The sequence below is a fragment of the Peromyscus californicus genome, unplaced genomic scaffold (genome assembly GCF_007827085.1).
Source record: "Peromyscus californicus insignis strain IS unplaced genomic scaffold, ASM782708v3 Scaffold_8__1_contigs__length_139910024, whole genome shotgun sequence".
NCBI lineage: Eukaryota > Metazoa > Chordata > Mammalia > Rodentia > Cricetidae > Peromyscus > Peromyscus californicus.
In genome coordinates this window covers 87,127,359-87,142,624 of record NW_026294606.1, presented here as the reverse complement: position 1 = coordinate 87,142,624, position 15,266 = coordinate 87,127,359, and the positions used below count along the sequence as shown (strand labels likewise).

Below are 15,266 nucleotides of genomic sequence, written 5' to 3'. Positions count from 1 at the left end.
CACATTCCAGGTATTTGGAGAACAGCCTCAGGAAAGGCTTTCTCTGGAATCAGATATCTCCCTTAGCCACTTTCAAGGACTATAGGAAACACACCCAGGAGGGCGCCCAACTTCCGAGGACTAACAATGATAGCAGCCCACAGGCAAGTCTCCTGACTTAAGGTAAATTCCACAAGGAGACACCGCCTAGGAGAGGTGGACGTTAAGTAATAGCTTTACACAATTTAGCTCGGACCCTCCCTTTATATACCGGTGAAAGGCCCCAGCACACTTGCTTAGCCTAACGCCATTTTGAGCAAGGCCTGAAAAGTACAGGGAAAGTTCAGTTAGAGGACATGGGCACAGGAACAAACAGGGTATCTGCGGTCGGCCACCTGGCCCCAGAACAGGGAACTAAAGGTCAGAAAAACAACTTGTACCCTAGATAAGAGCCAAGTCAGCAGGCGTGTCGAGCTCGGGGAAAAACCACGAACTGTCCTGAGTTTGAACCTGGCCTCATACGAATCGTCCAATCAGAACCCTGTAAACCATGCTTCTTGCTTCTGTACCCACCCTTCTGCTGCCCGACCCTATAAAAACCCTCCACTCCAGCCCGTCGGCGCGCCAGTCTCTTGAGCCTCTGGAGTGACTGTGTCGCCCCGGGTACCCGTGTTCCTGAATAAAGCCTCTTGCTGTTTGCATCTGACTTGTGGTCTCGGTGTGATCTCTGGGCGAGGGTCTCTCCAGAGGGAAGACTACCTTCGGGGGTCTTTCATTTGGGGGCTCGTCCGGGATCGGAGACCCCCGCCTCTGGACCACCGACCCACTGTCAGGAGGTAAGTTGGCCGGCCACTGTCTGTCTGTATTGTCTCAGTCTGTTTACTTGTCTTTCGTTTTCGTCGGGCGTCCTAAGTCAGGTCTGAGTCGGTGGGGGCTGAAGGAGCTGACGAGCTCGGACTTCGCCCACCGAAACCCTGGAAGACGTTCCACGGGTATCTGAAGTCCCCTCTGGGGCACGGTTTTTCGGGGCCACCCACGCATCAGAAGGATACGTGGTACTGGCAGGGGACGGAGAATTCAAACACTCCGCGTCCCCATCTGAGTTTTTGTTTTCGGTTTTACGCCTTAGCCGCGCAGCGCGAAATTCTGTGGTCTGTCTTGTCTGTTTGTTTCTCGTTGTGTGTCTAACCCTTCTTTATTTAGAGACCACCATGGGACAGGCTGTCGCCACCCCACTGAGCCTAACCACGGACCACTGGTCCGATGTTAAGGCCCGAGGAAACAATGAAGGCGTCATTATCAGGAAGAACAAATGGATCACCCTCTTCGAGGCCGAATGGGCTGGCCGCGAGAGGGATCTTTTAACCTCTCTCTTATTTCACAGGTGGAGGGCAAGGTTTTTGCCCCTAGCCCTTATGGGCATCCCGACCAGGTCCCATATATCGCCATCTGGAGATCACTGGTCGAGAACCCATTTCCATGGGTTAAGCCTTTCCTTCCACACCCCCCTCCAGTCTCTGGGCCTTCTGCGCCCCCCAACCCGGACTCCTCCCTTTACCCCGTGCTCCCTCACAAGGAGACTCCTAAGCCTCCAGTCCTTCCCCCAGACCCCCATACCCCCCTTATAGATCTCCTGACGGAGGACCCACCACCATATCAAGCCGGACCACCTGGAGAGCCGGCCGAAGCGGGCCCCAGCCGCCGCCCCGGTGGCGGCGCCCCCGGCCGTGCCCGTGGCAGATCCGGAAGCCACCTCGACTCGCAGGACCCACGGGGCTGAAGAAGAGGACGCAGCCCCGTCCCCCATTGCCGGCCGCCTCCGCGGCCGCAGGGATGACCCCCCTAATGAGTCCAGGGCCTTCCCGCTCAGAGAGGGGCCGAATCGTCAGTTGCAGTACTGGCCCTTTTCAGCCTCAGACCTCTATAATTGGAAACAACATAATCCCCCTTTCTCCAGGGATCCTGTTGCCTTGACCGGCCTAATTGAGTCCATCCTAGTGACTCACAGGCCGACTTGGGACGACTGTCAGCAGCTCCTGCAGACCCTCTTAACAGTAGAGGAGAAGCAGAGAGTTTCCCTGGAGGCCCGGAAGCAGGTTCCGGGCGATGACGGGAGGCCAACCCAACTCCCAAATATCATCGATGCAGCTTTTCCCTTGACCCGCCCAGACTGGGACTTCAATACACCTGAAGGTAGGGAGCATCTACGTTTCTATCGCCAGTTGCTCTTAGCGGGTCTCCGAGCGGCCGCCAGAAGGCCTACCAATTTGGCTCAGGTAAGGAATGTGATACAGGGAAAGGAAGAAACACCCGCTGCATTTTTAGAGAGGCTGAAGGAGGCTTATAGGATGTACACTCCGTATGATCCAGAAGACCCAGGGCAAGCACCAGGTGTCATCCTATCATTTATCTATCAGTCTAGCTCAGATATCAGAACCAAATTGCAGCAGCTGGAAGGTTTACAGGCGCTAGGTTTGCCAGACTTATTGAAGGAAGCAGAGAAAGTGTTCAATAAGAGAGAAACTCCTGAGGAGCGTGAGGAAAGGAGATGGCAGAAACAAGAGGAAAGGGACAAGAAACAGCATAGGGAGATGAAAAAGGTTTTGGCCGCCGTTGTGTCTCAGGGACAGTGGAGAGAGGGAGATAGGTCGGGAGAGCGAAGGAGGCCACCCCTTGACAAAGATCAATGTGCTTACTGCAAGGAGAAGGGACACTGGGCCCGAGAGTGCCCCAAGAAGCCACAAGGACCCCGCCGGCCCAAGCCCAAGACCGTAGACCTCCTTAGTCTGGAAGACTAGGGGAGTCGAGGCCAGGAGCCCCCCCCCTGAGCCTAGGATAACCCTCAAGATCGGGGGGCAGCCCGTGACCTTCCTGGTTGATACTGGTGCCGAACATTCAGTCCTAACCCATGCCGGAGTGCCTCTTAGCCGGCATTCTGCACTGGTGCAGGGGGCAACTGGAAACAAGAGGTATTATTGGACTGCCGAGAGAAAAGTCCAACTGGCATCAGGGCAAGTAACTCACTCCTTTCTGCACATACCTGAATGCCCCCATCCGCTGTTAGGACGGGACCTATTAACCAAATTGAAGGCACAAATCTATTTTGATGAGAAGGGACCGAGGGTCACGGGTCCTAAAGGAGACCCTCTACAAATCCTTGCCCTCAGTTTAGAAGAAGAATACCGTTTGTTTGAGCCAGAACCCCCGGAGAAATCACCTGAGGAGCTACAGAACTGGCTGAGAGAGTTTCCTCAGGCCTGGGCAGAGACTGGGGGCTTGGGGCTGGCACACGATCAGCCACCGCTGGTGATCTCACTAAAGGCCTCCGCGACTCCCGTTTCAATCAGACAATACCCAATGTCACAGGAAGCTCATGAGGGGATCAAGCCCCATATTTGAAGGCTCCTGGACCAAGGGGTGCTAAAGCCCTGCCAGTCCCCTTGGAACACCCCTCTCTTGCCTGTTAAGAAACCGGGGACAGGGGACTACAGGCCGGTCCAGGACTTGAGAGAGGTCAATAAGCGGGTGGAGGACATACACCCCACGGTGCCCAACCCCTATAACCTTCTGAGCACCCTCCCACCGACCCACGTCTGGTACACTGTGCTAGACCTGAAGGATGCCTTCTTTTGTTTAAGACTGCACCCTCAAAGTCAAATGCTATTCGCTTTTGAATGGAGGGACCCAGAAAAAGGGCTCTCGGGACAATTAACCTGGACCCGGCTCCCTCAGGGCTTCAAAAATAGCCCAACCCTCTTTGATGAGGCCCTACATGCAGATCTGGCCGGATTCCGGGTCGAACACCCAACCCTGACTCTGCTCCAGTACGTGGATGATCTACTCCTGGTGGCCAGGAGTCGAACCGAGTGCCTGGAGGGCACTCGAGCCTTATTGGCCAGACTTGGACAAAAGGGCTATAGAGCCTCAGCCAAAAAGGCTCAAGTATGCCGAGACAAGGTTACCTACCTGGGCTACACCCTGAGCGGGGGGCAAAGATGGTTAACAAGAGCAAGGAAGGAGACGATAATCTCCATCCCCCCTCCTCGGAACCCCCGCCAAGTTCGAGAGTTCCTGGGTACGGCTGGGTACTGCCGCCTTTGGTTTCCTGGCTTTGCCGAACTGGCAGCCCCATTGTACCCCCTCACTAAACCAGGGGCCATGTTCCAATGGGAGGAGAAGCATCAGAAAGCGTTCCAACAGATCAAGAAGGCCTTACTCGAGGCCCCGGCTCTGGGTCTGCCAGATCTAACCAAGCCCTTTGAGCTGTTTGTGGATGAGAACTCAGGTTTTGCCAAAGGGGTACTGGTGCAAAGACTGGGACCTTGGAGGAGACCTGTAGCGTACTTGTCCAAGAAATTGGACCCGGTGGCTACAGGATGGCCATCATGCCTCCGCATGGTGGCAGCCATTGCCGTATTACTCAAGGATGCCGGGAAGCTGACTCTGGGACAGCCGTTGACTGTGCTGGCCTCCCATGCAGTGGAGGCCTTGGTCCGACAACCACCGGACAGATGGCTTTCTAACGCCAGAATGACTTACTATCAGGCCTTACTACTGGACTCAGACCGGGTAAATTTTGGGCCGACAGTTTCCCTTAACCCTGCTACCTTGCTGCCACTGCCTAGCCCCTCCGAGGAGCATGACTGCCTCCAGATTCTAGCCGAAGTACATGGCACCCGCCCTGATCTGACAGATCAGCTGCTTAAGGATCCAGACGCTGTCTGGTACACAGATGGGAGCAGTTTCCTGGAGGAGGGGGAACGCAGAGCTGGGGCAGCTATAACCACCGAATCGGAAGTGGTATGGGCATCGTCACTCCCGCCCGGGACATCGGCCCAGCGCGCAGAACTGATTGCGCTCACCCAAGCTCTCCGAATGGCAGAAGGTAAGAAGCTCACAGTTTATACTGACAGCAGATATGCCTTCGCCACTGTGCATGTCCACGGGGAAATCTACAGACGGAGAGGCCTGCTGACGTCCGCGGGTAAGGAAATCAAAAACAAAAAAGAGATCCTAGACCTCCTAAAGGCCCTGTTCCTCCCGCTCCAACTCAGTATTGTCCACTGCCCAGGGCATCAAAAGGATGACTCTGCGGTAGCCAGAGGGAATCGGCTGGCGGATCTGACTGCCCGAACAGTGGCTTCCCAGCCAGCAGGGAGCAGCCAGTTGATGGCCATACAAGAACCACAGCCTGAGAGAGACCCCGTGCCCTATAGCCCAGAAGACCATGAGCTAGCAAAGAAAATGGGGGCGGACTGGGAACAAGGAAGACAAGCATATATACTAGGGGATCGGATGGTCATGCCAACCTCCCATACCCGATATATGCTGAGATTCCTCCATGCATTGACCCATTTGAGCAAAAACAAGATGAAGACCCTATTGGACAGAGAAAACACCTGGGCAGTGCTGCTGAACCAGGATCAGGTACTCCAGCAGGTAACTTCTACCTGCCCAGCCTGTGCTCAAGTCAACGCAGGAAAGGTTCATCTAAACAAGGGGGCCCACCAAAGAGGCCATCATCCTGGTGTTCATTGGGAAATAGACTTTACAGAAGTAAAACCCGGACTCTACGGGTACCGGTACCTCCTGGTCTTCGTGGACACTTTTTCCGGATGGATCGAGGCATTTCCAACCAAGAATGAGACGGCTAACGTGGCAACAAAGAAACTGTTGGAAGAAATCTTCCCCAGGTATGGGATACCTCAAATATTGGGGTCGGATAACGGGCCTGCCTTCGTCTCTCAGGTAAGTCAGAAGGTGGCCAAACTATTGGGGGTTGATTGGAAACTCCATTGTGCATACCGCTCCCAGAGCTCAGGACAGGTAGAATGAGCTAATAGAACAATCAAGGAGACTTTAACCAAATTAACGCTTGCAACTGGCACTAGAGATTGGGTGCTCCTACTTCCCTTGGCTCTCTACCGAGCCCGAAATACTCCTGGCCCACACGGCCTAACCCCTTTTGAGATCATGTATGGGGCCCCACCTCCTGTTGTAAACTTTCTCCATCCTGATATTTCATCTTTTGCCACCACCCCTACTTTAGAGGCACATCTTCAAGCCCTCCAACTGGTGCAGAGGGAGATCTGGAAGCCCCTGGCCAAGGCTTATCAGGAGCAGCTAGACAAGCCGGTGGTGCCCCACCCCTTCCAGATCGGGGACTCCGTTTGGGTCCGACGACACCAGACCAAGAATCTGGAACCACGGTGGAAGGGGCCCTACACTGTCTTGCTGACCACCCCCACTGCACTCAAGGTCGACGGGATTGCTGCATGGATCCACGCCTCTCATGTGAAGGCTGCCAGGGAACCCGACCCAGCAGGATCCAGAAAGTCAACATGGACAGTGCGCCGCACACGAAACCCCCTGAAAATAAGGTTGGCCCGCGGCTCCTCTTCCTCCCCCTCCTCTTAATCTCTGCCTACCCCCAGGGGACTAGGGCGGCAGAGAGCCCGCACCTAGTTAAGAGGCTCACTTGGCAGGTTATCTCACAAACTGGGGAGACGGTCTGGCAAACGGCCGCCCTTCACACCCCCTTCACATGGTGGCCTAACTTGCATCCAGATCTCTGCCAACTAGTAGCAGGGTCAGAGGACTGGGACATCCCCACCACTGACCCCATGAACCCCAGAGCACCAGACGTCTGTCAGGATGGTAAGGGAACTTGCAAATGTAGTGACGGGAGATATGGATGTGGTCACCCTGAAACCAGAGCAGCCCTGTCACAACTATCCTTTTACGTCTGCCCCCGGGATGGTAGGGACAGAAAGATGATTAGACAATGTGGGGGTTATGAAAGTTACTTCTGTAAAGCATGGGGATGTGAAACAACTGGTAATACCTATTGGGAGCCTTCATCCACTTGGGACCTCATTAGGGTAAAAAGGACTACCCAAAGAGAAAGCCACTCATGGCGTCCCCTTACCCAAGGACGTTGTTGGGGAACTGTCACGTCAGGAAGAGATAACGCTTACTGGAAGGGGGGGGGGGCCCTGTGTAAATTTCACCTGCAACCCCCTGAATATATCTTTTACTCAAAAGGGAAGGGAGATAACACAAGACTGGATTAAAGGTAAAACATGGGGACTTAGACTTTACATGACGGGACGGGACCAGGGAGTCGTGTTTACGATTAGGCTTAAAATCACGGAGCCCTCCGCCTCTATAGGTCCCAACCAGGTTCTCTCTGACCAAAAGCGCCCCTCTTTACCCGCTCCGGCACCCCCGAGGGCTACCCCCCGACCCAATTCGGCCATTCGCCCAAGCACGGCTCCGAATGCTACTGTAACCCCAGTCACCCTCCAGCCACCCAGGCCCGGTACGGGAGACCGGCTATTGAATCTTATAGAGGGCGCTTACTCAGCCCTCAATGTTACCAACCCAAATCGGACTCAGGAGTGCTGGTTATGCCTAGTCTCCACACCTCCCTATTATGAGGGGGTGGCCGTAGTCGGAAGCTTCACCAATTCTTCTTCACCCCCGTCAGGATGTGCCTCGACACCTCAGCATAAGCTCACAATCTCCGAGGTGTCAGGACAAGGACTATGTCTGGGGACAGTACCCTACACCCACCAACACCTGTGTAATCGCACCCAGGCACTTGTTCCAGGACCCCACTATCTCGTGGCTCCCAACGGGACTTATTGGGCCTGTATCACTGGACTTACACCATGCCTCTCCTCCTCAATACTAGCCAACACGGCCAATTATTGTGTGCTCATAGAACTGTACCCCAAGATAGTCTACCATGCACCTGAAGATATCTATGCCCGATATGAAACAGGGGTCCCCCGTATAAAAAGAGAGCCAGTCTTGCTAACCCTGGCCCTGATACTAGGTGGATTAACTATGGGAGGAGTCGCCGCCGGAATAGGCACAGGTACCACTGCCCTCATGGAAACCAACCAGTTCAGACAACTCCAGGTTGCCATGCATACCGATATCCAGGCACTGGAGGAATCCGTGAGTGCCTTGGAAAAGTCACTCACCTCCCTGTCTGAGGTAGTTCTGCAGAACCGGAGGGGATTAGACCTCCTCCTCCTGCAGGAGGGGGGGTTATGTGCCGCCCTTAAAGAAGAATGTTGCTTCTATGCGGATCATACTGGGGTGGTGAGAGATAGCATGGCTAAATTAAGAAAGAGATTAGAACAAAGACAAAAACTCTTTGAAAAACAGCAGGGATGGTTTGAAGGATGGTTCAGAAGGTCCCCCTGGCTCACCACCCTCATCTCCACCCTTATGGGACCCCTTCTGATTTTATTGCTCCTTCTGACGCTCGGGCCCTGTATCCTAAACAGACTTGTCCAATTTATCAGGGAATGCGTTTCTACTGTTCAGACCTTGGTATTGACCCAACAATACCAACGACTCAACCAGGTGGAAATGGAGCCACATCCCTATTCTTCCCCATGAATGGAGGATTCCATTCCCTGAGATAAGAAAATGGGGGAATGAAAGGCCCCAGCATACTTGCTTAGCCTAACGCCATTTTGAGCAAGGCCTGAAAAGTACAGGGAAAGTTCAGTTAGAGGACATGGGCACAGGAACAAACAGGGTATCTGTGGTCGGCCACCTGGCCCCAGAACAGGGAACTAAAGGTCAGAAAAACAACTTGTACCCTAGATAAGAGCCAAGTCAGCAGGCGTGTCGAGCTCGGGGAAAAACCACGAACTGTCCTGAGTTTGAACCTGGCCTCATACGAATCGTCCAATCAGAACCCTGTAAACCATGCTTCTTGCTTCTGTACCCGCCCTTCTGCTGCCCGACCCTATAAAAACCCTCCACTCCAGCCCGTCGGCGCGCCAGTCTCTTGAGCCTCTGGAGTGACTGTGTCGCCCCGGGTACCCGTGTTCCTGAATAAAGCCTCTTGCTGTTTGCATCTGACTTGTGGTCTCGGTGTGATCTCTGGGCGAGGGTCTCTCCAGAGGGAAGACTACCTTCGGGGGTCTTTCACCGGGACTTCCAGGGCACAAGAAGGAGAAGAGAAAAGAGAATGGAAGAACTAGATGGGTAAGAACTTGAGAGGAACAAACTGAGATGGGGAAGAACTAGATTGAAGGGCTAGAAGAGAGGACTAGAGGAACGAGATCAAAGATGAGGAAGAGCCAGATGGGGAAGAACAAGATGAGGAAGAGCCAGATGAGAGAGAAGGAGATGGGAGAGGAGCTGATAGGGGAAAGGACTAGATAGATGAGAACCTAGAAGGGACAGAACTAGATGAAGGAATTAAGATAGAACCTAGAGGGGACAGTAGATAAATATAGAGAAATCAGGCAAGAAAGGAGCTAGACATGAGAGCAGAATAGAAGCTGTGTGGAGAGAGAACTATCACAGAATAATAAAGTGTATGAACTAAGGAGTTTCATGTACATAGATTCATTTCTTTTCATCAAAGATTAATTATCAGCTGGTTGTAGATTCTTCCCGGACCCTGGGAGGGGACTATCGAGGGGCTGGACCCCCATAGTCCCCGAGAAAGAAAGAAAGAAAGAAAGAAAGAAAGAAAGAAAGAAAGAAAGAAAGAAAGAAAGAAAGAAAGAAAGAAGCTGACCACAATTGCTTGATCAAGATAGAAGCTCCAAATAAAACTGGCAAAAAAAGAAAATGCAGCCGGGCAGTAGTGGTGCAAGGCTTTAATCCCAACACACTGGAGGCAGAGGCAAGCAGATGTCGGAATTCGAGGCCAGGCTGGTCTACAGAGCGAATTCCAAGACAGCCTGGGCTACACAGATAAAATCTCTCTGGAACAAACAAACGGGGGGGGGGGGGGGGGGGGGGGGGGGGGAGGGCGGGGAGGAGGGAGGTCGAGAAGGAAGGACGAGAGGGGGGAAGGGTGGAGAGGAGAGGAGAGAGAAAGAGAGAGAGAGAGGAGAGGTAAGTAAATTAGTTCCTGCAAGGTTTGCGGGGCCGAGGTCCGCCCACAGCTTCTGTTCTTACTCAGGATTTGCTCCAGCCTCTACCCCTGTAAGCCCGCCCTCGCCGGCTTGGGTCAACCCACCCTGCCGCCTCTGCCGGCCTCTTCCCACCCTAGCACCACCCGCTGGCCCCAGCACTCCGGTCTTTTGATTCGCTTTCCAAAGACACGTGTCCAACCCCGGAAGGAGGCCGTTTGATTTGGTCTGCCCTGGGTTGCCTGGTGACCGGCCGCGATGGGTTTGTCTCAGCAGGATCTTTAGGAGTTAAGAAGAACAGTAATGCCTTCAAGGGAAGGGGTGGCGCGTCTGTTGGCGCCTACACGCCGTTCTAAGGGTCACTAGGAGCGCACTGACAGAGGCCAAGGAGGCCAGAGTTGTTGCAACAGAATCAACAGATAATTCCCTTAGAGCTGTGTTTGCACGAACTGAGCAGAATTACCTAGTAGTTTTGGAGAACACTAGTTCAAAGTTGGCAGAGGAGAGTGTCTACACCCAGAGTGACAAACTCCTACGATCTTTGCTAAGCTTCCTTCTAAGTTAAGAACAACCTTTCCACAAGACTTGCTCCTTGCCAGGTGCTCTCCTTGAGGGCTCTACACATATATCTCATTAATCCTTCGTAACCACATTGCAGACATGTTGTAGAGATTCGCTTGACCTGATCATGGTGGGGACTTAGAAATTCCTTTTGCTAAACAATGGACTCCCAGCACTCTGGAGGCAGAGGCAGGGAGATCTCTGAGTTGTTTTGAGGGATCACCCTGGTCTGCACAGTGAGTTCTAGGCTATACATATTGAGGCCCTGTTTCAACAACAAACACCACCCCCAACAACAAACACCACCCCCACCACCCCCACCCCCCAGGAGCTCCTCATCTGGACCCACAAAACAAGTAAGCTAAAGGCCTGGTATTCCTGTCTGATTTTTCACCTGCCTCCTTTGTCTTAAACATTTATGTCAGACATCTGCTTAACCCTTAGGTATCTTAGTCACTCCAGGAATATCTGTCTTCCCAAAGGGGTTGGGGGTGTAGTTTAATTGATAGGGTGCTTATCTACTATGCAGGAAACCCTGGGTTCAAACCTAGATGATGCAAAACAAAACAACAACAACAAAAACATATGTGCTGTAATCTCACTTCCCAGGAAGTGGAGGTAGGAGGATTAGAAATTCAAGGTTAACCTCAGCTACACATTTAGTTAACGGCCAGCCTGGGCTACTTAAAACTGCATAAAAACAAAGAAAAATTTAAAAAGGTGCTTGAAGCTCTCCAGTCATCGCTGCAAACGTGCACATCACCTTGAGCTCCAGCAGCAGCACTTCACGGATGCCTCAGCCCAAGAAGAGAGCACCCTACATAGGAGCCATTATTGCATGGGAACCAGACTGTCTCCTCAAGCAATAATCTTATCCTGCAGACCTAGAATTGGGGCAATGATCACCCAGACTACAGTTTAAGGAAGACTGTTTAGCATATCTCCTATCTCTGTTCCAATTCTTCCTTTGTGTACGCCTAAAGCTTATGTCCACATTCCAAAGATGGGCTGGGGTGCTTCTAATTCTCTTACCTGTAGCTAGAGTTTTCCTGCCTTGCCCACAGTCAGGACAAATCTCTGTCACCCGCCAGTCCCACAACCGCTCAGACCCGACCAAGTAAACACAGAGACTTATATTGCTTACAAACTGTATAGCCGTGGCAGGCTTGTTGCTAACTGTTCTTACAGCTTAAATTAATCCATTTCCATTAATCTATACCTTGCCACGTGACTCGTGGTTTACCCGTGTCTTCACATGCTGCTTGTCATGGCAGTGGCTGGCAGTGTCTCCCTGACTCAGCCTTCCACTTCCCAGAATTCTCCTCTCTCCTTGTCCCGCCTATACTTCCTGCCTGGCCATTGGCCAATCAGTGTTTTATTTATACAGAACAATATCTGACCAATCAGAGCACATACAGACTATCCCACAGCACTTACCAACATAGTTATATTAATTAAAATCCTTACCACCCTTTTTTATTTAATTTTATTTTTGAGTCATGGTCTCATATAGCACAGACCTTACACTCATGGCAGTCTACCTGTCTCAGCCTTTAGTGCGGGGACTGCAGATGTGAGCCACACGACAGGAAGAAAGCTTGCTTGCTTATCTATCTATCATCTATCTATCTATCTATCTATCTATCTATCTATCTATCTATCTATCCATCTATTTGAGACAGGGTCTCACAATGTAGTCCTGGCTGGCCTGGAATTTGCAGAAATCTGCCTGCCTCTGCCTTCTTGGTGCTGGGATTAAAGGCGTGCATCACGCCTGGGCAAGGAAGACATTTCTGAAAAATGCCATACTCAGGGCAGTCTTGGTGGGGTGTGCAGCCCATTTGCATATGCTCCCATGCCTCCTGCTGTGCCCTTGACCTTGGGGTAGGGAAACAGAACCCCACTCACAGGAAACTTCACCAGCAGAGGGTGATTTTAGCTACAGATGGGTGGGAGAGAGCTGGCAGACTCAGCTGGAAGAGAGAAGGGGTCTAAGGGGAGTATGAATGGTGGATGCGGCTGGTGAGAAGGTGAGAGGGATCAGAGCCATGGATGTGGAAGCACCTGGCTCCAGGAGAGGGGATATCAATTGACTGTGTCATCTCTTCCCACTTGTCCTCATTCACCTCTGTTGGGTCCTGGAATTGTGCAAATAATGGGGAGCAGAACACCTGAGTCTAAAAATCAGAAGCAACAATTATTGTAAAACACTGCAGGAAAGGAATTCTGACTAGTCGGGGCTACAGAGATAATTTGACTCCGTATTCCCGAGGAAGGTCTACAAGCTCCTTTTTATAGCCAAAGGTTATACACAGGGCAGAGAGCACATATTGAGATTTATGGCATTTTGGGGGTATTGTGTCTTGAGACTTGAGCTAGCACTCTGTGGGCAGCTCTGAGATCTCTGAGATAGGAGTGGGGATCCAGGATTTATGACCTCTGATTACAGGGTGTTAGCTTAAAATGTTTACATAATTGTGGGTTCATTTAAATTGCCTTTCCCCTGCCTGGGAGAATGCAGGGCAAAGGGTCAAAGCCGCTCTCAGTCCTAATACACTCAGAAATACGTGTCTAGGCTACAAGCATACAATTTTTTTTTTTCATATTCCTGGGCTGTTTACTTCCACACCACATCAGAGGGCTCTTTTGACAACAAAATCATAGTCAGACATGATGGTTCACATGTGTGATCCCAGTATTTGGGAGGCTGAGACAGCCTGGGTTTGGTAGTGAATTCTAGACTAGCCTAGGCTGCAGAGTGAGCCTCTGTCTCAAAAAACCAAACCAATCCAAAATCCAAACCAAAAAAAAAAAAAAAATGTGTTACTCAGTCAGGTGGTGGTGGCACACATATTTTTTAATCCCAGCACTAGGGAGGCAGAAGTAGGAGGATCTCTCTTGAGTTTGAAGCCAGCCTGGTCTACAAAACTAGTTCTAGGACAGCCAAGGCTACACAGAGAAGGCTACACAGAGAAACTCTGGTTTGAAAAACAAAACAAAATGTGTTACTCTTCTGTTCAAAAGACAATGATACACCCAGTGATGTTTACACTAAGGGATCACCTAATGCTAAAACTTTATGTGGTGGTTTGAATGAGAAAGACCTCCATAGGCTCACATATTTCAATGTTCGGTCCCAGTTAGTGGAACTGTTTGGGAAGAATTAGAAGGTGTGGCCTTGTTGGAGGAGGTGTGTCCCTGTATGTGAGCTTTGAGGTTTCAAAAGCCTACACCAGGCCCCATCTCACTCTGTGCCTGCAGCTTGTGGACCAGATGTGTGAGCTCTCAGCTACTGCTCCAGTGCCATGCCTGCCTGCCTGCCACTGTTCTACACACCATGATGGTCATAGATTGAAACTGTGAAGCTGTAAGCAAGCCCCTCAATTTAATGCTTTTTTTTTTTTAATTCTAGACAAGGTTTCTCTGTGTAACTCTGGCTGTCCTGGAACTCACTCTGTAGCCCAGGCTGGCCTTGAACTCACAGAAATCCACATGCCTCTGCCTCCTGAGTACTGGGATTAAAGATGTGGGTCACCAACGCCAGACTAAGTGCTTTCTTTTATAATTTGCCTTGGTCATGGTGTTTCAGCACAGCAATAAAACAGGAACTAAGCACCCTATCAGTAAGAATGTGAACTGGCACAGCACCATTTGTAAATAATAATAATGATAATAACAACAGTTTTCTAGAAAATTAAACACAAGTTTACAATACGAGCTACCTGTTCTGCTGAGCGTTTGTCGGGAGAAATAAAAGCATGTCTCCACACGAAGGTGTGCACATAGACATTTATAGCAGGTTTGTTTGTAATAGCAAACACTGGAAACAGCCCAGATTGTGGTGGTATTGTGTTCCCCAAAATATTGTGTACCTTAATAAACTTATCTGGGGTCAGAGAACAGACAGCCACTAGATACAGAGGCTAGAAAATGGTGGCACTCACACCTTTAATCCTAGCATTCCAGAGACAGAAATCCCTCTGGATCTCTGTGAGTTCAAGGCCGCATTGGAAACAGCCAGGCATGGTGACTCACACCTTTAATCCCAGAAAGCAGCCTTTAATCCCAGGGAGTGGTGGTAGAAAGCAGAAAGGTTTATAAGGCGTGAGGACCAGAAACTAGGGGCATTTGGCTGGTTAAGCATTTTGCCTGGTTAAGCATTAGGCTGCTTAAGCATTTGGCTGGTTAAGCATTTGGCTGGTTAAGCTTTCAGGCTTTCTAGCAGCAGTTCAGCTGAGAGCCATTCAGATATGAGGACCCAGAGGCTTCCAGTCTGAGGAAACAAGACCAGCCGAGAAGCTGACCAGGTGAGGTAGCTGTGGCTTGTTCTGTCTCTCTGATCTACCAGCATTCACCCCAATAACTGGCCTCGGGTTTGATTTTATTTGTAGGACTCTTTAAGATTCATGCTACACCAGATGTTCAACAGGTGAGTGTTATAGCTATACCATGAACTTGACAATAAAGAGCAAGGCTGGCCTAGCAACTGCAAGGCCCTGGGTTCAATCCTCAGCTCTGGGAAAAAAAGAAAGGAAGGAAGAAGGGAGGGAAGGGGGGAAGGAAGGGGGAAGGGAAGAAGGAAGGGAGGGAGGGAGGGAGGGAGGGAGGGAGGGAGGGAGGGAGGGAGGAAAGCATTGCCACCTGTTAGCATTCAGACCCACTTCTAGGAATCCTGGACAATAAGCAGAGAATACCCCGGCCTGCCCAGCATCCTGACGTCATCCTATGTTCCGTTCCCTTTAATAAAGGACTCCTTCCCCTTCACTCTCTCTCTTCCCCTCTTGCCATGAGGTAGCCCGCAACCTCCCTCCCTGTCTCTCTCTTCTCTTTCCC

General features: G+C 51.2%; 1 protein-coding gene across 1 annotated transcript; it reads left to right on the top strand.

Annotated features, from left to right (window-relative positions):
* The first annotated feature begins 312 nt into the window (after positions 1 to 312).
* Positions 313 to 8,865, top strand: LOC128103336 (uncharacterized). Its single transcript, XM_052727608.1, is given in 4 exon segments — positions 313 to 1,317; positions 1,320 to 1,665; positions 1,667 to 2,795; positions 2,797 to 8,865. Coding segments are annotated over 4 exon segments (5,202 nt in total). The 5' UTR covers positions 313 to 1,190; the 3' UTR covers positions 6,397 to 8,865.
* The last annotated feature ends 6,401 nt before the right edge of the window (positions 8,866 to 15,266 follow it).